At 33.4% G+C, this 25,807-nt stretch overlaps 1 protein-coding gene across 3 annotated transcripts in view; it reads left to right on the forward strand.

Moving 5' to 3' along the window:
- Positions 1–24,739, forward strand: part of LOC124370714 (protein FAM193A-like) — a 60,406-nt gene extending 35,667 nt beyond the window's left edge. Inside the window, exons 14-21 of one of the 3 annotated variants that reach the window (XM_046829016.1) lie at positions 617–741; positions 1,458–1,623; positions 3,889–4,043; positions 9,116–9,410; positions 15,203–15,678; positions 16,718–16,829; positions 20,890–21,261; positions 24,292–24,739. In XM_046829016.1, coding sequence (XP_046684972.1) covers positions 617–741; positions 1,458–1,623; positions 3,889–4,043; positions 9,116–9,410; positions 15,203–15,678; positions 16,718–16,829; positions 20,890–21,261; positions 24,292–24,479 — 1,889 coding nt within the window. In that variant the 3' untranslated portion in view covers positions 24,480–24,739. The remainder of the gene's footprint in view (positions 1–616; positions 742–1,457; positions 1,624–3,888; positions 4,044–9,115; positions 9,411–15,202; positions 15,679–16,717; positions 16,830–20,889; positions 21,262–24,291) is intronic. The other 2 variants (XM_046829021.1, XM_046829026.1) reach the window with 2 other exon arrangements.
- The last annotated feature ends 1,068 nt before the right edge of the window (positions 24,740–25,807 follow it).

The following is a 25,807-nucleotide window of genomic DNA, read 5'->3' on the forward strand; positions in this document are numbered from 1 at the left end:
TTTATTTCTTTACTTTAATAACTTTTGTTATAGTAAAAAAGTAATAACTAAATTATTTTACAATTATCATGTGAACATGTTACATAAAATAAATAGGCAATTTCCTAAATGTTGTTTTATCAATAAAATTAATTGATTAATTTTCACACTACTACTGCCTAAATTTAATTGTCTTGTTAAAATATTGAGATTTTTGTAACAAAATGGAGTATTTGAGATATAGAGTTTACTGTCAAAAATGTTTTCAAGGAATATTAAACTATAACAAATAATATAAAATCCTAATAATAATTTTATTCCAAGTAAAATACTTTAGACAAATATGAAACAAATGCTGTATAATATAATAAGAAAGATTATTTTCTTTCAAAGAGAATTGTTTATTCCTAATTAAACAAGGTTAAATATACACCAAACTTGGGGCCTTTACATTGGCCCCACAGAAAACACTGATATGGCCCGAATAGCAACACAAAAATGTTTACCATTTTCAACATCGATTTAGATGTAGAGTTTCATGGGTCGAAGAGGTTTGCTAAATGTTGAACCAACCAATTTTTCAAATTAACAAGAAGCATTTCAAGATTGTAAATAAATCTAATTGGCATTGTTTTAGATGGACACGACCACGATGATGAAACGAGTCCCGAAGACAGCTGTTCCGACAGATCTTCATCAACACAACGAGGAGACTCCCGGCACTGTGATTGCTGTTATTGCGAGGTGTTTGGTCATGGCGTGGTATGTATCTGATCTATCACCCTCCCCCTTCATTCAAATTCATTGTTATTTGAGAGATTTTAAAATGAGCTTCCAGAACATGCGGCTTTCATTTCAACAACTTATTTATATTTAGGTGTACATATCTATATTGTGAAAGAATTTACAAAATACAGGATATGATAGTTTGATAGATTATAATATGACCTTCCAGAATATATGTCTTTTAATCTGCAAAAATATTGACATATATTTGTATTGCTTATAAAACTTATTTTAAACTTAAAATGTTTGAAAACTTTAAAAACACTCCTGTAATGATAAAAATATAAACATAATATATTTTAGACAAAATTATGAACTGTTACAAAAATTTTGAAGCTATACAAATAAGATATCATATATTTGCTTCCTGTCGAGTAAGTGGCATCTGTGCATAAATGCAACAGACGTGTAGCACTGTACACAAACAGATGTACAGTACAAGTTTCTTACTGTACAAGTATTAAAACTTTCTTAACTAATGTTGAAATATCAAATATTTACAACGAGCTGGCTACTTGTCGGAATTTTGGGAAATCTGGATTTGTGCTTGAATTTTCTGTATTGAGAAAAGAACGGGAAATGTACTCATTTTACAAATAATGTAAATGTGATACTGTACCTTGTTGAATAAAACATATCAGATACAGGAAGGACAAATTAATAATACTATAGCCTACTTATTCACGTTCCAGCCGTCGGTGGCTCCGGTGAGTCGCAACTACACTGAGATGCGGGAGAGACTGAGACTGCTACTAACCAAGAAGAAAGCAAAGTGCAAGTCTTCACCAACTGCCCCTCCTCCTACTACCACACCGACTGCAGCACCGGCAGTCCCAGTCACAGGTCAGTTGCAGCAGGGTGAGTCCTATCAATTTGTGGTTTTAGAGAAAAAGATTATTAAAAAGTTAAATTTTCTCCCACCTACCATTACCATGTAAGACGAGTGTTTGACCAAAAATCTTCCACCCCTGTTCCTCTTGCATTCCCCTACAACTCTTTAAAGTCACATTTGGTTTATAATCATCTTTTTGGACAAGCAGGCTGCTGTGTCTGGTTTACCCAGCAGCGATCCAGTGTAAATGCTGCTATTAAACTGGATGGCTGCTGAGCAAACCAGACATAGCTCTATTTTAGCCTAGGAGACTATAACGTAGAAATAATTAACCATGAAAACAACTAACAATTCATTGTGCTACCAAGAAAACATTTTGAGTGTCTTCATTACTGCCCATTGAACTATTGGGCTCGGCTCCCTATATCAGTACCCTAGTGATGCAGTCAAGGATACAGATCATGTAAGTGCTAACTAGTACAGCCAAGGTACTCTACGGATTCGGTTTTGCTGGATCTCTTCAGATGGACGTAGACTCCAGTCAAGTCTGTAAGTATCAGATATTAGATGCTGAACTATGTGGAAGGTGAAATCGAGCTAAACTAAGTAACTCACATTTGCAAAGGTTGTGGCAGATCAGACTACGCAATGTTGGACAGTGTGGTGCTAGTTTCATTTACTCTCTAGGTGCTTTTTAAACTCAATAGAACATCAAACTTTAAAAAATTTTATTCGTCTGGAATTATTATTCCTGGAAAGCTTATAAATTGTGTTAAAAAAACTGTTATTTAAAAAATGTTGTTAAGTTGTGCAAAATAAAAATGTCACACACACCAAAAAATAGAAGAAAGGAACTTGAAAACTCATAAAGGTAAACATTTTAGTATTTATCATAAAAACTTGTTAATTTAGAAAAATAAGTTACACCCATATGATGTAATTTCCTTAGCAGCATGATCTGTTAGGATAGGCAGCGACAGGTTTCAACACGTTGGAGCTTGTCAGTCAATTGCCTATTCAAGAGCTATCGAAACATCTTAACATCTCATACGATTCCGTTCAAAGCATTTTAACCAATAACTTGCAAACGAGACGAGTGAGTGCAAAATTTGTTCCTAGACTTTTGAGTGATGAACAGAAGGAAAGTCATGTGTCAGTCTGCACAGAGTTGAAGGATTGAAGGATCGTCTTCAAGCAGATCCGGACTTTATGGCAAAAATTATAACTGGAGATGATAGTTGGGTCTATGGATATGACCCTGAGACCAAAATGCAGAGTTTCCATGGAAGGCCAGTACATCTCCTCACTCTAAAAAGACATGTCTCAGTAAAAAATTGAACAACAAGGTCATGTTTATTGTTTTTTTTGTTTTTTTTTTCGATTGTGAGGGCACAGTGCGATCAGAGGTTGTTCCAAGAGGGACAATTGTGAACTCTGAATTTTACTCATATAAGGGCGTACTGCAACGTTTGCGAAACAACATGCTAAGAAAGAGACCAGAAAAATGGGTTGAACGGCTTTGTTCTTTATCACGACAATGCACTGTGTCACATCTCGATTTTCAATTGCAAGTCTTTGGCCACAAAAAGGGTTCCTGTCTGTCCATATCTGCTATATTCACCCGATTTAGCACCATCCAACTTCTGACTCCAAAAATTAAAACTGCTTAAATGAAAAGGTTTTGACACTTCCTGACATTGAGAGAGCCATGAACTAAAAGCCTTTCAGAAAGAAGCCTTCTAAAAATGTAAAAATGTTTACAGTCATGGATTAAACGTTGAAAGAAGTACATTGCCAGCAAAGGACACTTTGAAGGAGATTAAATTGAATTTTATATAAGTTTATTATTTTTTCAAATAACAAATTATTCACCACATTTTTTATCACACCTTGTAACATAACATTATTTGTAGAGAATTTAATGTTTGGTAAATACATTTTTAAAGATCATAATTCTATATTGAATACTTCCAAAGATATTGGCTGTAAATGAAAAGCTGAAAATCATTTAAGGATGGAGGAAATGGAAAATATAAAAAATTTTGTGTATCATAGAGATTATTTCTGAAGCAAAATGGCCAATGCTACAAAAGGACATGTAATAACATACAAACAGGGCGCTGTAACTCACAGACTGGGCAGAATGCAGGGTATGATTCTCTCTCCATTCCCTTGGGTATCTGGGGCGGTTGGGCTCGTAATAATCACCCACTAAAGGGAGGTGGATACTTTCAGACAAAATTTGTATATGTTGAGGGCAGTCCGGTTGCTGATGCATGAATTTATTACAGGTAATGCAGCAGGTTGTCCTGTCAATGGAGAAGTTGAAACACCCAAGGATCCTAGAGATCTAGAAGACTTACTAGACTTCATCGAGGGCAACCCATCTCAGAAGTGTAAAGATGAGAAAAAGGCTGCTAAAAAAGCGAGACAGAAACAAAAAAAGGTAGGATTATCTCTTTACTTTCGCTTATATGAATTAATCTGTAATTTTTCAGCTTTATACTTCTGTGTATTTGCTGTAAATATTTTAACCTTTGAAGATTATTAACCTTTCAAGGTCCATAGGCGAACTCAGTCCAACATCACTATCTCCGCCATTCTGGTCCAAGGCCGGACTCAGTTCGACATCTGTTGCAACGTGAATGTCTTACCAAAAAAGTCATTTGAACTCATATTTTATCAATGAGATATCTCTGTAAATCTTTTGAAAGGGTTTTATTAACCAGTCACAAGTTACCTTCCTCTATGATTTCACTTTGATATTATTACGATGCATAGTTTTCAGCTAACCAACAAATTGTAGCGCTTCTTGCTGTTTGGTTAAACAATTGTATTAAATATTTTAGGAACAGATACAGATGTATTATGATTATTTAGTTATCAACAAATAAACATATAAAGTGAGTTTTCATTTTCAACTGAAATGGCGTCAACAAGCCGAGGCGGCAGTGTTACAGAAACCACATATATTGTTTTGCGCGATGAAGACATTGAGGATGCACTGTTTATTTTGATAGTAACAATGATGATATTGATCCTTATGTTGCTAATTATGAGAACAAAAATGTTTAATTGTTCGTGATATAGATGAAAACTAGGCTACCCAGGCCTACAATATACTTTTTTTTATTTTAAAATGACATGTTTTCTAAGCCATGGACTTAATTGTGTAGGTATTAAGAACATGACTAATACCTTTGATGGTTACTTCCTTTCAGTTTTTACTCAGATAGAAATAAGTAGTTTAAAAACCTGAACAAAAATGTATTTCTACTTTATTTTAAATTTAAAAAATAATGAATATAATGGGAGTGCCAATGGCCGAGCGGCCTAAGCAATGGACTTTGAGTCTGAGTTAAGAGACGGCGCAGGTTTGAATCCTGTCTGTGATCGAAGCACTTGTTATCACTACCATCGACCTTTTACTGTATCGACTCTCCCCCTTATTCTGTTTGATAAGGCCAGTGGCCTATGAGGACAGGTAGAATAAGGCATAAAAGGGAATTGGCTTTTTCTAAAAAAAAAATATTTTGCTTTACTTTTTAAAACAATAGTACGAGGTTCTTCCTTGAAAAAAAAACAAGAGTTTATTACAATTTATTGGTTTATAGTGCAATTTACATAAGGAATATTGAAATACAGGCATAATTACTTGAAATTATTGGGCCTGGTGGAGAACAAATGGATCCCAAAAGATTACTTTATATAACATTGTTTCACTTTTGCATGAGGATCAATCAGCATTGTCTAAACCACCAGATAAATGAAAATAACTGTTATGAATGTGGGAACTACGCAAAGTGACTGCATCTGGGATAGTAAACGAATGTGATTGCAAAATTCAGAGACAGTGTTTGTCATTTCCTTTTGACAGTGGTTTACCTGTGAAAGAGGCTCCAAATTGATTAAATGGAAATTTGTTTGCACGACAATGCAGAGTCATTACAAGTTAGGAATATTAGGCTATTGCTTCCATTCAAACAAGATGGAACTCTTTGCTTTTCAAGTTAAATACAGATTGTATCAAAAAGAATCATCCGGTTTATTAAAATCATAACTATTCTGTTTGTTGAGCTAAATGCGCCAACAACGTACTGTTCAAAAGAGTATCTTTTAAAGTTTTACATGGTTCCCGCTAGGTAGCAGCAGTGCGCTTGAGTGAACGCCTACTTCATTTCTAGTGAAAATGGTGTCTGCACCACAAAAAGGGGTTTGTGTTCTACGTTTTTCACAGTGTGAGTCTGTAATAACTGTTCAGCGTGACTTTGTAAGAGATAAAGGAGGCTTTCTCAGTAACACTTATTTATATAGTGCATGAGCTACTATACAGTGATCAATGGGATGTTTTGAATGACTATGTGAAACTTGTTTGATGTAATGAAAAAGTCTCTGCAGAAAAATAGTAGTTTTGATGATAATTATACTTGTTAGAGGTTTGTTCATAGTTTAAATTAAAATAACAATATATGGCAATCATTAAAATGTAAATCTGGTAGTGTGTGTTCAAACTCGACTTGAGCTGTGAAAAACTAGCTAATATCATCCATAGCTTAGCTTGACCCTATATTTAAAAACACATGTTTTGGAAACAACAAGAAGACTGAAGTGAAGAAGGGAATAAATATGAAAGTGATGCAAAACAGAATGTTAATGATAAAAAACAATATACATTTGTGTAAATTTTCAAAATAAGGCTAAACAAAAAAGAAAACAATTCCAATGTGTACTTTAATGTTTATAATGAAAATGTATTTTGAACACCCTAATGAAGATTGTAAATACGATCTAGGGAAGAATTTTACAAAACTCACGTCATTTTAGAAAGGAGAATTACAAGGTGTATCAGTTGAGGAATTTAGATTTAACTTCGGAACTGGCAATACTTAATTTGTTATCATATTTGTGATAAGAGGGGAGCTACCAATCAAAATCTGAAGTCAATAGCATCTTTGGTTTATGTTTTATATCCACTTTCTGTGAGTTACTTGTTTGTGGTGTTGTGAAAATAAAGACACATAATTACAAGCAATGAATTATGATTCTATTTTTAGTGAAATCTGGTAGTAAAGTCTGGGAAATCATCCAAAAATTTTCTCTTCAAGGAGGAGCATGAATCAACAGATGATAATATGTGTAAGAAAGTTCCCTTCACCTCTCTTAGTAACACGAATTTCAGCCGTCTCCACATACTATGTCTGACTGACACCTTAGAATTTTTGCATTGTCTGACTAGCGAAATATTAATAAATAAACATCCACAAGAGAATTTGAACATAGAAATTTTTGCAAAGATAGTGCCAAAACTCGCACATGAATGAAATTAATATATTAATATGAGGATTTGTTCAGCCCGGACTCGCCGTAACTGGCTGGATCATGAATCAAAGAGCTCACCCATTCTTTGTAACCTATATATATTTGGGTGCTGAAAAGTCTTGAAACTATCTAATATTTCTGTTCTCGTAAAAATACAAACATAAAACTTTGTAGAGTGATATAGGGCATAAATTTCAACTTTTTGATGCAATCAGTAGCATTTCACCATCTCAGGGGAATGGCCCATAAGGAATCAATAGAAAATCTTAAATGTAAGCATAGGTCGATGTGCATACCATTTTAAAGGTCTTAATTAGTAGAACATAATTAGACCTAAAATCCTGAACGATATGGTGGCACAAGCCGTTACTAAACTCTACTTGTTACTAACCACTAAAAATTGTTAATATGAAATTAAACTAATTAAAACAACTTTCTGAATTTTCTGTTGAATTTACAGTTTTCTTTTAAATATTAGAACCACCACCATTTTGTAACAGATAAAGGTTTTGAAGTGCAGTTGGTGGCATACTTATTTGCTTGACTAGCCCTTTAAAATGATAAGCATATCAACCTATGCTTACATTAACAATTTTCTATTGACTCCTGAGGACCGTTTCCATAGAAGAATAGCAGGACAGTGAATACATCTTAAAGTAGGTGTTTGTGTACAGTAATCATGTGTGAAGTTTTGTAGCTTCATCTGATATGTTTACAATAAAATTAGGCCATGCTTGAATTTGCACAAAAGATCAGTATTGAAACTTTTGAGCTCCGCCATTTTGTTTAGGATTAACCATTTGAAGTGTAATTTGCGGCATGATGTTCTACTAATTAAGACCTTTAAATTTCTGTGCACATTATCCTATGCCAACATTTAAGATTTTCCACTGAGTCCTTATGAGCCATCTCCCTGAGGTGGTGGTGGTGAAGAGCTACTGTTTACTTCAAAAAGTTAGATTTTAATGCCATATGTCACTGTTCAAAATTTTACGTTTGTATGTTTATGAGTACATAAAATATTAGACTGTTTTAATAATTTTCAGCACCCATGTATATAAGAGAGAGTAGCAAAAAATGTATTTAAATAATAATAATATAATAAATAGAATATTTTTTTTGACGTGGTGACAATGCCATCTTTCATTGGCTTGATGTTGCTGGGTCATAATCATAGCACCATAACTCATTGCCAGTAATAGCCTTAGATGGAAAATCAGGATTGGTTTCAAGCTGCCTTTTCAAATCATGACATGTTTCAACTTGATGACCTTTTTGATTGCCTGTCTTAACTTGAGAAACAAACTTGGCAGAGACCTTTCTCATTTTCAGATCTTCAGAGAAAAAGCGAGCTCCAAGATAACCCACTAATCTCTAACATTTGAGCAATGGTATGTCAACGATTTGAAAGCACAATTGCTTCAATTACCTGAACATTTTTAAATCTAGAAAACTACTTGTACACTTAAGTTTTCCCGATAGCAGCATCTTTGTAAGTCAACATTAAAACAGTTTCAACAGTATTTCTACTGGGCAAAAATCATAATTCACAGCTGCACACTGTACACTCAAACTTGCCATTGTTAAAAAAGAAAATAGCTCAAAACAACAGCAAAAACTGCCACTACAGAAGAACAGAACAAGCCAGGACAATGATCCAGGCAGCACTCAAATGGCAATGAGTTGTGCTACCGACACAAAATGGAAGTTTAAAACAAAAGCCCTGCCCACAGCAGAGCTATTTTAGAAACTTTTGGGTACCCCTTGTATAAGACTAATGATTGTTTTCAATAGTTCATTCTTGTTTTCCTGCATTTTTGCTACATTAATAAAGTTTGTAATTAAAAAACTTTACTTTTGTAGACTATAATAATTGCAAACTAAATTAAGTACTAAACATTTATGTGTATATATATATATATATATATATATATATATAAATTAATTTTTCAATTGAAACAACTTTATAAATAATAAGAACTTCTCAGAAATAAATTCTCATAATTTCATATGGCTCATTTTTGTTACATTTATAACAATAAATTAAACTGAACTAAAAATACAATTTTATGATTTTTACATAAAAGTAATGCTTAGTGAAAATAAACATTCATTACATTCATATTCAATTTTAAATGTATGGGTATTACTTATAATCTTTATGATTATAAATTATTAAATTATGAGCATTGATTACAGCAAGAGGAGATCGATAGGAAGAGGCGGGAAGAAGAGGAGGCAGAGAGGCGGAGGATAGAGGAGGAGGAGGCAGCACGTGCTCTGTTGAAACAGCAGAGGAAAGAAGCAAAGAAGGCAAAAAAGAAGAAGAAAGCTCTGGCGGCATTGGCAGTGAAAACAGAAGAGCAGGGTCCACAGATGGTGACCATCAAGCGTGTGATGGAGCCCAACTGTGCAGAACCTACAGTCACCATCACATTGCGTGGAGCCACTCCCAATGAAGATAAAGTGCTGTACACACTGCTCAATGGCCAAGGTAAGATTAACCATTTGTGGTAATATAATTCCAGTTCTCTGCACATAACATAGAAGGATTGATTCAATAAGAACTTTAAGTTCAGCTCCAGTTCACCTTCCACCTAGTGCAGTGTCTGAAGTCTAACGCTGTGACAGATTTGACTCCTGAAATCTGGAATCAAACATCCATCTGAAGAGATCCAAAACAGTCGACGACGAAAAAGCTCAAAACGAACTCTCTACATCGTTTCGACATCAGGTACACAATTGATGAGACAATGAAAATACCTCTTCATCTTGATTACATTTGTTTGTAGTCCAGGTGTCTCTGATGTTGAAACGATGTAGAGAGTTCGTTTTGAGCTTCTTCATCGCCGACTGTCTTGGATCTTTTCAGGTGGATGTTGATTCCAGATTCCAGGAGTCTTGTCACATGTTGAAATCTATTGACTACACTTCTCCACCCCCCACAAATGTGAAACCCCTTAAAATTACATGTACCATCAGAAAATTGAGTCACAATTCTTCCCCCTTACACACTCCCACTGCCATTACCCCTTCCATATCTTATAATGGAATGGGTGGCTTACAGTGATAAAGTAAAACTAAAATTAGTCTTTTAGTTGATTAGCCATTTTTGGAAACACCTCATTGATTTATATATAATATACATTCCTAGTTTCGTAAGATCGAATGGGAAAATAATATATATTTTTGTTCATATCCATTTTTTTAGATGAAGGTTTTGGATTGAAAATACTTACCTTCACATTGTAATAAGGATGAAAGTTGAACTAAGGGGACTGGGTAGGTCCTATGCTGCGCATGTTAAATTTGCATATTTGGTGCACACTTTTCTCAGAAAGTACTAAAGCTACATACATGAGATTTATACCACATGTTATATGCATATTGAACTACACTTTAAAGCAGGGATTTATCTTTTTCATTTTTATTTTTCAAGTTATGATTTTTTTTCGAAAGTGCCTTTTTTGTGATTTTTTTTTTTTTTTTTCAAAGAAAAAAATTATAACTTGAAAAATAAAAATGAAAAAAGTAAATCCCAGCTTTAAAGTGTAGTTCAATATGCATATAACATGTGGTAAAAATTTCATCTATGTAGCTGTAGTACTTTCTGAGAAAAGTGTGCACCAAGTTTCAAAAATGGTGTTTGCGAGAATCGCAAATCAAAGTAGGCCTACTTTTAAAAACACATGTAATCATACCTTTATTGATTTAAAACAGACCAGCTCCATAACTTGGGTCATCTGAGTCTTCTTCTTTGTCTTCCAGCTTTCTTTTACTCGATCTTTTCTTCTGTCTTGCTTGTTTACTAATTTCAGATGCTGCTCGAAGCGAATCAAATAGCCTACACTTATCAGCTAGTTTCATTGCTGCTACTGTATTTTTCCCCACACTGATTCCACACTTTGCAAGCACTTGACACTTGGTTATCTGTCCAGAGTTGAAGGTAGCAACAGCATCATAAACCCCAAAGTGAAGAGTTTACAAACCCACAAACCCGGTTTTAGGGAGTCTTGACCAAATGACGTGGTTGACGCTTTCATTAGGATTTTGAGTATGCCCATGAAGGCACCTTTCCAGTAGTGTAGGATCTGATAAGCTCTTGAAAACAGGCTTTATAAACTCCATAATAGGCTTAGGGATACTGGATCTATGAGTGTAATGTTCTCCAGTTGCAATGGACTTATTATATTTACACCAACTATCCGTGCCTGCCGGACATAACCCTTGATTAGGATCTTCATCTGTGGATACCTTATGATAATACAGTGCCCAAATAGATTGCTTCATATCCTGCACACTATGGCTGTTTTTCCTGATTGCTTGCCCATAGTATGTCTGCAACTGGTCTATGACAGTAGAAGATAAACGGTTTCTACCTCCTAAGCCTTTGCCATCAGAGAGCTTTACGGATTTGTTTTCAGCTTTCAGTCTTCGTAACCGCGTGCCCATGCGTTTCTGGATATGGCCTATGCATTCTAATTTTTTAATTTTACAGTCAGGACCATAGGGACACATTTCCTCAACAGCTCCAAATCCCTTTGAATCACCGTCACCTAGGTACCGTGTGTAGCGCACATTATATGATCCCACGGATCTACTAAATATTTGTCTTGCCCCTTCAACCTCCATGCCTCTACTTGCTCCCTTGTAATTGGCTATACATGTTAGTTCATGTGCCCCAGACAGCTTATTTGGGCGTATACAATGCTTAGAAAATATAGCTAGGTCAATAACAAGGCCAGAATCAAAACTAGTAGCGGTGATAACACCATTTAGGGACTTATAGCCCCTTTTTTGCCATGTTCCATCGATGGCTACAGGGATGTCACGTACTCCGTCATTTAGGTCGACTGCTTGTTCAACAGCTTCTTTCATACCTTTGAAGCATACATCTTCAGCACTGATTCCTAATATTTCTACATATGCCATAAACTTAGTAGGAGGGGCAGGCAAATTTAAAATACCGCACAAGGTTTTTGCTGCTGAAGTGCCTTTACCTATGGATCGCAACCCATAAACCATTCTTGTATTTATTTCATATTGGTTTGTTTTAGGTAAATCTATTTTACCTGATGACATAAAGGAGTGAGATTTCATGCAGTCCATACAATATAGTTCTAATTGACTTGCAAGTCCTATGTTCAATGGGTTTCTCAGTACATAGTTTGTCGAGTCACATGAAGAACATTTTAAAAATTTACATAAAGCACTTGACAACAAACCTAAATCTATAATAATATTTACATTCTCTTCTTTATTGTATACATCATATTTGTCATCCAAATTCCCTAGTTTCTTTTTAGAAGCACTTTCCAACTCTGATAATACAGTCCTATTACTTACAGGTTCTAGCCTAGGCCTAGAAATGTTGTTCCCTGAGGGTGATTCATTTTCCTTTCTAAACAAAGGTTTACATACATTCCTTCGCTTCTTGAATACCCTAACTGTTTTTCTGGGCCTCCTTGGCATTGTATAATCACAATAAAAGCACAATAAAACACTTTACTATTGTATAAGTTTCATTTAGCCGTCAAGAATGAAAGTAAAAATATGAAACCATAACAACAAATAATAACACAAGAATAGTGTCAGCTGAACTGTTTACTTACAGCTGACATCCAATTGCTCAGAATATACAGGTTAGCCAACCTGACAAAGAATAATGTCCCACATGTCTGAAGCACATACTATGTTCAAGATCTGCCCAACGACGTTGGCTGTGCCATTTTGTTCAAGATCCCCACGTTGCTGTGCCATTCTGCTACAGTCCCCGTTGCTGTGCCTATTCTGCTACGATCCACTTTGGTCGCCCTTCTGCTACAGTCCAGTCCCTCGTTTGTTGTCCCAATTTTCTCACAATCGGTATTCAAAATGTGCTGCCCCTCATTGGTTGTGCGACTTGCTTCGTGTTGGCTAACTCATATTGTTCCAAGTTGATATTTAAATAACGATCAAACTTCAATGTCTGTGGTGTTGTTGAAAGTGTAGTTTGTATTAATGAAAGTAGGCTACACATTATATATCACTATCACTGGGTCTATATTATCTCAGGTTTTTTAAGTAGGTTGAATAATGGTTCAAACTTAATACTACTCTTTTGAAAGTTCAATATGATTGTTTATATCATAATAAAGTTCACAAAATATTCACTGTTCTTACCAATCACTTTGAATCAAATAAGTTTTGAAAGTAATATTCTTTAATTTAAAGCTTATTATCTTACTTACCACATTTCCTTGTAGATGGGATACTCAATGAAAGACAAAGCAAATGACTTTGACGTCAATTTATTTTATATTATATTGTCTAATTCTAGTCACTTTGCTTTGATTTTGTTCACTAATACAACATCCCATCCCTAATTACAACTTCAATGCACTATTGTACAGTTTCAAATTTCATCTATACGAGTAGACGTCCTTACTGCTTCAAGTCCAGACAAAGAAGAAGGATTCTCCGTATAAAAACTACGCATACCGGTTCACACAATGTTCATCCCCTCTCCCGTTCAAATCAGCGTCTTCACGATTAAATATAATTTGATTCTTTTTCTTATAATTGTCAAAATTTATCACGTTCACTATAATTGATCAATTTAAGTCTTTCTATTTTCTTTTATTATTTTTCTAAAGCTTTTTTATTTAAATTTTTAAACATGTGCTTTCTGACGTCATCAATACGCAAGTCATTTTATCCCACAATTGGCTTTTCTGCGTAATTTTATTTAGTACTTTTGTAAAACACGAATTTTGGTTATGTATAACTCATTTTAATTAATTAAATTTGTTCCCGTATAAAGTTTAATATATTTCTCCGTTATTAATTAAATAAATCTCAATTCCGACAACATGTGATTCACTGACGTCACAGTCTGCAGATTCACTGACGTCACAGTCTGCCAATTCCCCGCGAATATTCAAATGTCGTAATTTGACCTGTCACAACTATAACTAAACCTTCTGCTGTGTTTTGAGTTGACGCAAACACATCACTTAATTTACGGGTATGGATAGACTAAACAATTTTTTTTGTTACTTTCTAGTAGCCAAATAATCATGTGTTGTATATCAAAATGTGCGTAAAGAACCAAGCTACAAGAAAAAAATATAAACAGAAAATTGATATGTTGTAAATAAATAGTCAGAGGATTAATAATTAAGTTAATGTTTATTAATTAGCAAATATATACACATTAAGCACACCGACAATGTAACACGTGGAAGACATACGGAAAAGAATAATACATATTTAGCTATAGCAGCTGTTGTAAAAGTTGGCGCATGCGCCTGTGATTTCTTTGCTGTCGTAGTGTGTGTCTGTGTGAACCACCAATACAATTATTGATATTGTCAATTATTTATAACATGATAAATTTTTTTATTTCACCTACCCGGTCCCCTTAATATTCAATTTCCCAAAAATCATATTACCAAACCAAATATTTGAATAGTAAATATTTAGCTTCAGTTTTGGAGGGAAAAGGTTGGCTTTAGATGTGAAAACAATTGTTTGTATCCAAAAATGTAAGGCACTTGAAATTAGTACTATAAAAACAGTATAAATATCAAATTGATTGTGAATTGGAGAATTATGGTGAGAAAATCTACCAGGGAATCCATTGCCCATAATTACGATAACAGGGTGTAGTGCTGATAACTGTTTATTATAGTTTTTGTTTTTGCTCAACAAACAAGAAGTTTTGGTGGATAAATCTATTTAAATACAAATTACAGAACAAAAAAGTCCATTGTAAGCTATTTGTTTCTTTTATATAAGCGAAATATTTATTTTGTATTTTTACCTTTGAGATATATTTACAAAAGGAATTTCTCTTATCTTAGAATTGGACAATCCTTATGTAATAAGAATTTATTTATCATTGCCATTTTTAATAAAGTGTATTTTGAATTTTACTCATTAAAAGACATGCACATGTAGGTTTTGCACCCATAGAGACCACGTTTTCACTTTATCAATACAAATTTTACTTTGTAAATCCTCTTATCACCATTATAATAATGGAATTAATTAAGAGCTTTCTTTGTAAGATAAATGATTTGTTCAATTTTTAAAAAATGAGTAGATTATAAGGAAGATGTAATGTCAGTAGTATAACAATAAATTTTGCTCTATAGAATGAAGTATTGATCCTAAAAAATGTTTATAATAATATTTTCGGACATTTGTCCTATGACAAAACTATTATGTTGCTACTGGCAATAATATTTAATTACGGAGTGGAATTCTTCCAGTTATAAATTATCATTGTTCTTTTCTATTCAGTTTGCCAGGTGCCAAAGGATTCCAAAAGTAATTCGAAAGCCAAGCAACAATCACAGCCTAGTGGAGTGAAAACTAAAAACATTCAGAGTGGCTCCAGTGTAGTGAATCAAAGCAACAGTGGTCAGGGACATTCGGGTAAAGTGAACAGTAAAGTGAAAAAAGAAACCAATAACCAAAAGACTGTAGTAACAAATAGTCATACAAAAAAGAAAGAAGAATCCAGTTCCAGCTTAAAGACTGTGTCAGCTCCAGTATTCACACCCTCCCACAACCCAGTCCCACCGCCACCACCTCATGTTGTCCCAAAACTGACAAGTCCAACAGCGATACAGATCAACAATGCCATCAATCGACTGTCATCACGTCAAACACAGTCAAGCAACTTCAACCTGGATGGTCTCAAGCTTCCTCCTGGCATCACCATCACCAAAGTGGACCCATCTCAGGTCTCAGCTCAGAGGAAATCTACCTCTCAGGTGAGTCTTCTACACCTTTCCTACTAATATCTATTAACAACCTACCACTGACACTGTAATAAATAATCTAGTACAGAATATACATAGATGCCTGTGAATAGGCATCTCAGGTTTCAGCCAAGAGGAAATCTGCCTCTCAGATGACTTTTTAAATTCAGGCTGAGAGTGCAGAAAATATATACTTTACATATTTATACGAGGGTGGTCTGAAAAGTTTCCGACCTAACAAAGATACAAAACATTTTTTCTTAAAATCTTCTTTTATTTTTCAACATAATTTCCTTGTAACTCTACACAATTTTCCCCATCTATATAACCCGACCAAATAGTACTCAGCTTTTTTCTGTGCAAAATAATTGTTCACAATGTTGATTGTCTGTTCATTTGACGAAACTCTTTGTCCTCCGAGTGCAATTTTTAGATGAAGGAACAAAAAGAAGTCGCTTGGGGCTAGATCTGGTGAGTAGGGCAGATGGTCAAGCAGTACAAACAGTAATTTGTGGAGTTTCGCTAGGGCAACCACTGAAGTGTGAGATGGTGTGTTGTCTTGGTGAATCAGGATAAGTCCTGCCTTTAGCTTGATAAGTAATGATACATAGTATGCTCCTGTAATGGTTTTACCTTTTTGAAGATTATCGTATAAAACAACCCAATGACAACAAAAACAGTGTTGACTTTTGTTTTTCTTTCCTTTCTTTTTTTGTAACCGGTTTCCCCTTTGCATTCCACTGTTTAGATTGTTTTTTGTTTCGGGCATATAATGGGGTTTCATCTACAGTAATTAATCGTTACCAAAACTCTGATTCATTTCGCCTAAACTTAGAAAAGTAGAAAAATATTGATTGACAGCAATTAATGTTTTGAATTCTTTAATAAATTAATAGGTTAATTTGTAGGCCAGCTTGTCCAGAATAATTTATTGAAAGTTTGTTAAAGTTATGACATTTAGTATTCTCTTGTACTGTAGAATTGTATACTAAAGTGGTTTTACTATCAGAATTTTTTTCAGTGGGTGTATTTATGAATGTGTGTTTTGCAGCCAAGCAAGCCAGTTGCTCCTCCCCCACCACCACAACAGATGCCAGCCACCTCCAATGTAATTGTTGTGGACACTGGTAAACTGAAAGATCTCAGCTCTGTTCCTAATAAAGGTAATATAACTTTACTACATGAAACCATTTTAATTAAATATAATTATGAGTTCTATTTATTTCTTAAATCTCATAATTAAATTTTTATATGTTTGGTGCTCCCAGTTTGTGCAAGCGTATATTTAAAGTATGCGTTGAAGGCAAAGTACAGTTGGGATTGTCATAACAATTTTAAAATAGTAGGCATCTTGTAAAATTTCTATAACCTATTTAAAACAGCTGATGTCTATAAAAGACAAAATCTTAGTTGCCCCCGGCTTGTGGAAGCATACCTGTAAAGTTATCGTGCTTGCTTATTCGTTGACGGATTTCTTTAAAAAAGGTACCATTGGAATTGGTGTAAAAATGACTAAATAGTTTGTATCCTTTGCATTTTTTATAACTATAGCGGTTTTGTGTTACTTGACTACAAAAACACACCGTATTAATATTTTAAACGGACACCATTTTGAAATGGGTGTAAGAATTTTATTTACAATTCTCGTTTCATAACTCAAATTTTATTATTTTTGTTAAGTTTGTTATTAACGATGGAAGGTTTAACAGGATTTCGGACATTTGCCATTGTTATGGTTATAACAGGTATAACACAACATTTCAAGGTTTGGAAACTATCCTCTTCGTCAGGTGGGGGAGGTATACACAAATTACTACATACAAAAGTAAAGAATGAAGAAAGAAGAAAAGAAGGGTAAAAGGGTTCAAACATACCCAAAAGCTGCTTGGAGTCTAATCCAGGTGTTGCCACTGCAAAGAATGAAAGTCCCGAGCACGAGTATAAGAAACACAATCACACATCACACCGGTTTGGTTCAAAGTGGGATACTAACATGAAAATCAATGTCAGCTCTTTCTATGGCTCCGCGTCGTGTGTCATCTGGAACAATGGGGCAGAAATGCGATGGTCAGGAGGAGGAAAAGGGGTAAAGGCAAACCGCTTCTGGCCCTATGTTTTGATCCAAGACCTTAGTGTCATTGTGTGTGTACAAATTTTGTTGGTTGAGGTTTATTTAATTGATATAATCTTTTTAGGTTGCCTAGCTAGTTCTTTTTTTTTAATATTGGTAACCAAAGTAGTCTAATCTCAACTACAGGTTGACTTACCGGTTGGTCTGCTAATTTTATGTATAAAGCCTCAATAAGTTTTTGTTTAAAAATATTCTCCTTGCGGTGTGTTATGTTTGCTTCATCCCATTTAATTTGATGATTTTCAGACCAGTAATGTTGAGCAATTTTAGACTTTTCCACTCGTCCTTTTCTCGTATGTTCTTTAATTCTCACCTTTAGTGGCCTTTTTTTCTCGCCTAAGTATTCCCTATTACAAGAACATGTTGTACTGTAAACACAGTTTTTCGAGTCCTATGTGCTTTTGCTTTGGTTTTTGCAAGACTTTGTCTAAGAGTGTTTTGTGTTCTAAAAGCAGTTCTAATATTATATTTTCTACCTACCCTTCTAATTATCTCCAATAATCCTGGCACATAAGGAATCAACATGTACGTACATTTTTCTTTGTTTTCATTCTGACTCTTGGAATTTTTTATTGTTTCTTTTGCACTTATTTATAACAGACTGAGGGTATCCGTTTTTTTCTAATATCCAATTCAATGTTTTGGATTTCTTCTTTTAACCCATCTTTGTCTGAGTACAAGCTCTTTGCCCTGTCAACAATGAGTATGCTACTCCTTCTTTGACAGATGTTTGCTCAAATTCTTCCATAGAGATTGGCAAAAATGGGTGGTAGAGTTGATCCCATTGCCATTCCCTCATCTTGACGGTAAATTTTACCGTCTAGTTCAAAATAGTTGCATTGAGTGCATAGCTCTAACAGTTCCATAATTACATTATGGAAAGTTTTGTTCGGTCGTTTAATATTTGGTTTCTTTTAGCCGAAATTCAATGATTTTGTGGAACTGGTACATTAGTGAATAGGCTTTCAACGTTAAAGCTAACTAGCCTATCGGTTTCAAAGTTTGTGACTTCTCAACAAAGCCTTTGGGGTTCTTAATAGTCAGTTTTCCTACAAGTGGTGTCAGAATGCCCATGAGGACTTTCCTTATGCGGTGAATTCCGGGAACTAATTATTGCTTGGAAAGGGATGCCAGAAGTTTGTGAATTTTAGGTTTGCCATACATGTGTGGAACTTTGGAATGATGAGGAGTTAATTATATCTGAAAAATGAAGGTTTATGAAGGGTTTTGACTAATTTGCCCTCAGATGCATCTGTTAGATCTATATCAAGCATTGTATACCTGTATTTGCTAGCGTTAAAGTTTCAGCAATTTTCTCTTTGTACGTTACTTATACATAGTCGACAATAGCGTTTCCTCTATCAGATGTTAAGATTTTTATTGTATCATCTTTCCCAAGGATCGATACAGCCCTAAGTTCCTCCTTACTAAGATTGGGTTTTGCGGGAGGAATTTTGTTGAGAGAACTTTTCTTTCCCTATTTTTCTTCATTCTGTTCTTTATTTTTGTATGCACTAATACCTCCCCTACCTGACGAAGAGGATAAATTCCAGTCCTCGAAACGTTGTGTTATACCTTTTGTAACTGTAACATTGGCAAATGTCCGAAATCCTGTTATCATGTTATTATTGTTTCCAAAACATTTGGATTATTTTCAATTGCGTATTAAGTGTCAGTGCAAACATTTTTGCGAGCTTCTTGTTGTTCAAACGTTAGAATTTTAGGCACCATTTCAGCACACATTTTTTGCATGATAAAATTGTCATGTAAAATTTTCCTTATACATTCTTGATCCAATACCTACAGTTTCACCAATTGCACGAATACATAATTGATGGTCAGACCAAATAACATTGATAGTTGATATTACAGTAAAAATTTGTCTCAAATAAATTTTTGTTACTCACGCACACCCAGATAAAAATTATTTTTTTTTTTTTAGTAATAATATGAACATTTAGTAAAAAATGTAAAATTTTTATAATACTTCGATATATTTCTGGAACTTTATTACTACCATTTTATTCTACATTAAATTTTGAGTAAGTATGGATAAATTTTAATGGGTCTAAATCTCCAGAAATATCAATTAAATCGACTTAAACTGAGGAGTTCTCTTTTCTTTTCTTTTTTTAATTAAAAAAGCTGACTTTCACAGTTCTTAATAAAAAATGCTAGAGACTTGCTATGTCATAAAAACTGCTTCAAAACCTAAACTTTCAGAAAATATTATACATTGTTTTATTTTTTATAATTTAATATGAGTTTCAATAGTGTAAAATACAATATGATCAAAACTAAACTAGCAAAACAACTGGTTTTAGATTTTTTTCTATAGTTTCCACAAACTATTTGATTTATTTATAAAAATGGTAAAAAAAATTTTTATACATAAAACCACATATTCACATTTGCACATTTTCAATATGGTTATTATATTTTGAAACTTTCACTATTATGTACCACTTGATGGCAAATCTCACAATGAAAACTTTAATTTCACTTGATACAATCTCATCTTCATAATAAAATCAAAAATAACGAAATTTAGCGACTAGTCAAAACTAGTTGTTTAACATTATAGAAATACCGCTTATCATGTTCACAATAGTTGTCTTTCTTTCGATCAGAGAGTAATAAACAGAGATTTGAAGCAGATGCTCTTGTTGAGGATGAAATTAAGCTTTATAAACATTTTCATGGCTATAGATTTGTTTTCGATATATTGTGTAGACAGGCAGACAAGACAGAAATGATACATTTCCAGCCTCACAAGTGATAGGCTTCACTAACACCTTGCCAACTATAGAATGTGAAGCCAGAATGGTCTGTATAGTGATAAAAATTTGTTGAAGAGTAATTGTTACTCGAACTGGCTTGATGCTTGATAATTTTAATAAAATGTTAGTAGTTGTAAAACACCATACCAAAGCACTAAACATCTTTAGTTCTCTCATAAATTACATACTGTGGATTAGCAAATAATTCTCTCACTTTTTTGCTGGCTTCTACAACATATTCAGTGGAGACTACACTTTTATCTAGTTTTCTTGTTTGTTATGTGTAGTTTGAATATTTTATTTTACTTTCAGAATTTACGGATGATTGTAATGGAAAGAAGAAAAAGAAAAAGAAGAATGGCAACGGAACCAATGTAAATAACAACAGTATTCCAATAAATGAACCACCCAAAAATAATATGGTGCGATTGACCATGAACGGAGGCCCACCCAAGAGGGTAGTAAGTGCTGCACAGCCACCCAACGGCAAGGTGATGATGCCACCACAGGCCGCAATTATCAAAGTGAACGGTTCAATGGTGACAATCCGTAGTCCAGCACTACAGCAAGCCCTCAGCGCAAAACAGCAGCCAGACACCTCGGCCGATCAATCAAAGAAAAAAAAGAAGAAAAAGAAAGGTGTCAACGGCCAAGGCCAACAAGACGACTCGTGGAACATTGATGGTGAGTTGAACCGTGTCCACAAGTCGGGTCCTCCTCATCCTCTCTTGATGTATGTTGTTGGCAAGTGACTTATGAGTGTGTAGAGGCTTTGTTCCCCAGTTGTGAAATTAATTAAACCAAAGTGGGTGAACCAATAATTTTTGTGGAGTGAAGCAAGTATCAGTATTCAACATAGAACCTAATCTTTCTTATTATTGTGATATTTTGATATATTGTTTTTAGTGTTTGTACACCTGTCATTTCTATCAAGTATGTTGTAGGTATGAAAAACATTTCATATACAAGTAGAGATTATGCGAGTTTAATACTAAAACTCAATGTGGAATTTATATTTATATCTCCTTTTATGGCGTTAAGGGAGATATTGCATCTTTAATATTTTTCTAGCTATTTAATACTACTCATTTTTCTTGAGTAAGATAATTTCCTTTCTAAAATCACACAATTTTAAAAAGTCTAAGACAAGTTTCAAAAATTATATAGCAACCAAATTTACAATCCCATTCACATCTTACTTAAATGCAAAAATTAATTAAAATTTGTTTATTAATTACAATGAAGTAAAACTAATAAATAAATGTCACTGTAAAACTTAGGAGGGATATAATGAGTCAATTAACAATTTAATTACCAAACTTTGCAAATGTCTATGCAAATTTGTTTTTTTATCGGTCAAACACAGTTCGTTCCATTATAAGAATTAGATACAGACAGATTAAGAGACCATTCACAACATCTCCAGATTATTTTGAATGGCTCCCAGAAGAAAGATAGCCAGGCCAAATGTCTCATTAAACTTAATTGTTCTGAAAGTGTTAGTGAAGGTGATAGACTTATTAACTGGCTTAAATACCCTTTAGAGATTTTGCTTTATAAGTAACATCTTTAATAAAGCTCGCATACACCTCACTAAGTTTGGATTGTTGTTTCTTTGGAAAGTAAAATTCAGTTAATGCTGATCAAATTTTAACCAATTTTATTTATTATTAACTGTTCCAAAATTGTCAAAAAAGTCTAATTGTCATCAAGATAACAATTTTTTTAGTTGTATGTGTAAATGGCACTAGTAGTACTTATATTTTGACTTGGTTGTTATATGTTATATTACAGATATTAGACCATTGTTTATATATATATATCCTAACAATTTTATTATTGTTCTTTTAATTTTTATACTACAAACATGCTACTGTGTTTAATGCATAAAATATAATGGAATATTATTTTAGCCCTTGTGTGTTGTAGTTTTCCATAAATGTTCCTTTGAAATTTATTACTTTGGTGTACAAGATCATACTGTAATTTATGTAGTTATATAATTTATATAATAGTATTTTCAGAAATGTCAACCCTTTGAGTCCCAAATAAAAATATTCAATTGGAAAACTGAGCACACTTTAACTTTCTAGGGCTGGGTTTCAGATGTTTTATCCCTACAAGACTATCCAATTTTGTTGCCAAAACTGCAACTTTTGGTTATCAAAATTCGATCTTTTAAACCAGCAGATACTAAAATAATTATTTTAACTGTTTCTTTCCTTATTCTGGGGAACAATAAAATATATGTTTTGGTATGTGTAGACAGAATAAAGTTTTTAGCAGCGTCCTAAAAAATATTAAAAAGATTTTTTTATAAAAGATAACTAGTAGTATGTCATAAAAATCATCACAGTCAAAATACATATATGTATGTATGTAGTTGATGACAGACTAATTTGGAGAAAATTTCTTGTTAGAAAATTGCAAGTTGTTTGAGCAGTTTTCATTATAAAACTTAAAACCTCCTGGGGCTTTTCACTTACAGATTATGTAAATAGATATGACAGGTTTCAGTTGAAAATGTAATCTAAACAATATTAACAATAAACTAACCTTTACAGTCAATTCCAATGCAGGTAGTGAACAAATAAGACAATCTGTGTTGTTGTACAGGAGGTACATGTGCATTAGACAATATATAACATCATGAAATACAAAACATAATGTCACAAATTGTTGACAAGCTCCTATTTTCAGTATTCATCCCACATTTTGTATTTCTAATATGCACAGTCAGTTTATATATTATTTAACTTCAAAATAACATTAATCTTAAATATTATAAATGTGTGTTTCACAAAATAATGACTTGATTGCTAGTTGCCCAGGGACTCAAAGGGGGATATAATATTAAATTGCTGAGATTGTTGTTTAAAATTCCTAAATATTTTTGTTTTTATAATGTTTTCTTACTTTAAAATTTAAGGGTTTTGATTTTTTAACATTTATTGTATTTAAACTTATTTGTTTGTTGAACCCTGCACTGGTTTTAGTTCACCTTCAATATTTTAACGTTGATCAAATTCAATTCATTGAGATTTTAAAAGCAGTATAATTGTTAAAATGGTACTTGTAAATTTTGCATTTTCTATTTTTTATTTAAAACAATTGCTCAAACTTCTAGCCACTGGATTGTGGTATCAATGGAAATATATTTTAACTGATTGTGTTTGTTCAAATAAAATGTTTTATTTTAATAGGAAGTTCTCTTATTTTTTGTAATTATAAAGTCAAGGTAGGTTGCAGCCTAAATTTGGATGGAATTTTAATTATGTATTTATTATTGTTCACTATTTTCCATTGTTATAAAACAATTTAAGCATGTTCCTGTTATGTTTAAAAACAATCTTTCCAAAAGCAAGGTATGATCTCAAACCTTCCTTGAGAATCTTCGTCAACGAACAAGAGCTAAGTGGAGTAGAGAGCTTATAAACCCCTACATTGCTTAAAGACCAAATCAAACAAGGTAACTGTATATGGTTTAAATTATAAAAAGTTAGGAAGACATTGTTACATTTAAGCAATAACTGATTAAAAAGGAAGAAATCAAATGTATATTAAAACTAAATTCTTAAAACAACTTACTAACAAGTTATTTTTTGAAGTTTGTTGTTAATTTATTTCTATAAATTATTATTTTGTTACAAGAACTTTATTAATGATGTTACACATCAATGTTTATATTAATCTAAGAAAAATATTTTGTTTCAGAAGACAGTGTATTTGCTCCAAAAGATATCGACTTAGAGAATGGAGAAATGGATGATGATGAACGTGAATTGGAAGCGTTTAAGAGGTTTTGTTTGCAATCAGTTCCACCCAAGCGAAAGGAGAAGGTTCATCTTAATATCAAGGACATTGTACTTAAAAAGAAGGCGTCTGCCATCAGTTGTAGTTAAGATGCACTGCCTAAGAGATCTGTACAGCATTATAACTGTAATACTACAGTAGTTAGAATCTATGTGAGACACATTTTCTTTAATGCCATTTAGTTTTAAGATGTACAATTTTTTAAGAGATGATATATTTGTTTGATTTAGTGCAGGTTGTTTATATGTCTGTACGGCTTCCAGTAGGTACTGCCACTCTGGTGTTGTATTTGTTATACTAAGTTATATTTAAGTCGCATATAAAGTGAATAAATTTTATTGCATTTTTTTATAGACTCTATTTTTTTATCCTGACTAGAATTCTGTTTGCAAAGTTTATTTTAGATGACTGTTCACATAATGTTACTAGTTTCAATAAAATTAAAACCCATTACGAGAATGAAAGGCTAATTCATTAAAGATTTTTAAAATGTAAAGGAACCTTCTTAAGTAATTTTATCCGTAATCATGTTTATGTTCTATATATATATATATATATATATATATATATATATATATATATATATATATAGTAGCTATGGTGGAAAGGATTGATTCAATGTGAATGTGTATGGTGGCAAGAGTTGGTTGAGTGCGAATTTTGAGTTCAGCCCAATTTTACCTTCCGCTCAGTGCAGCATTTGAAATCTGGTGCTTTTACAGACTTTTTGACTCCTGGAATCTGGAGTCAACGTCCATTAGAAGATAACCAAGATGAGTCAGTGACGAAGAAGCTCAAAATGAATTCTGCATTGTTTCAACATCCAGATTCCAGGAGTCAAGTCTGTTACAGGGTCAGATTTCAGACACTGCATTGAGCGGAAGATGAAATTGAACTGAACTCAATATTCGCAATGTATGGTTGATAACACATCATCATCTTTCCTAATGGTTGTTAATGTTATAGTTGATTGTATTGCCATGTAAACTTTTTAATACTTTCTTTTCCAAATTTTGAATGGAATATATGGTTTTATATATATATATATATATATATATATATAAAATATATATATATATATATATATATATAAATATATATATATATATATATATATAAAATATATATATATATATAAAATAATGGTGGATTTTCCTGCGGGCTGGAAGGTCATTCAAGGTATGTGACTGGATAAGAGCCCTTCTCACGGATAAGGTAGTTACTACCACTCTTATGAGAGTGAGCATCAGTGCAAGGACTACAAGGGGTTGTCCCCAGGGGGGCATTCTTTCTCCCCTTCGGTGGAAACTATTTGCAAATGACCTGCTTGCATCTTTGAACAGAAGTGGCATCCGCACAGGTGCATGCAGATGACATTGTGATTCTTGTGAGTGGCAAATTTAACACAACAGTTATG

Source organism: Homalodisca vitripennis, chromosome 1 (genome assembly GCF_021130785.1).
Source record: "Homalodisca vitripennis isolate AUS2020 chromosome 1, UT_GWSS_2.1, whole genome shotgun sequence".
Lineage (NCBI taxonomy): Eukaryota > Metazoa > Arthropoda > Insecta > Hemiptera > Cicadellidae > Homalodisca > Homalodisca vitripennis.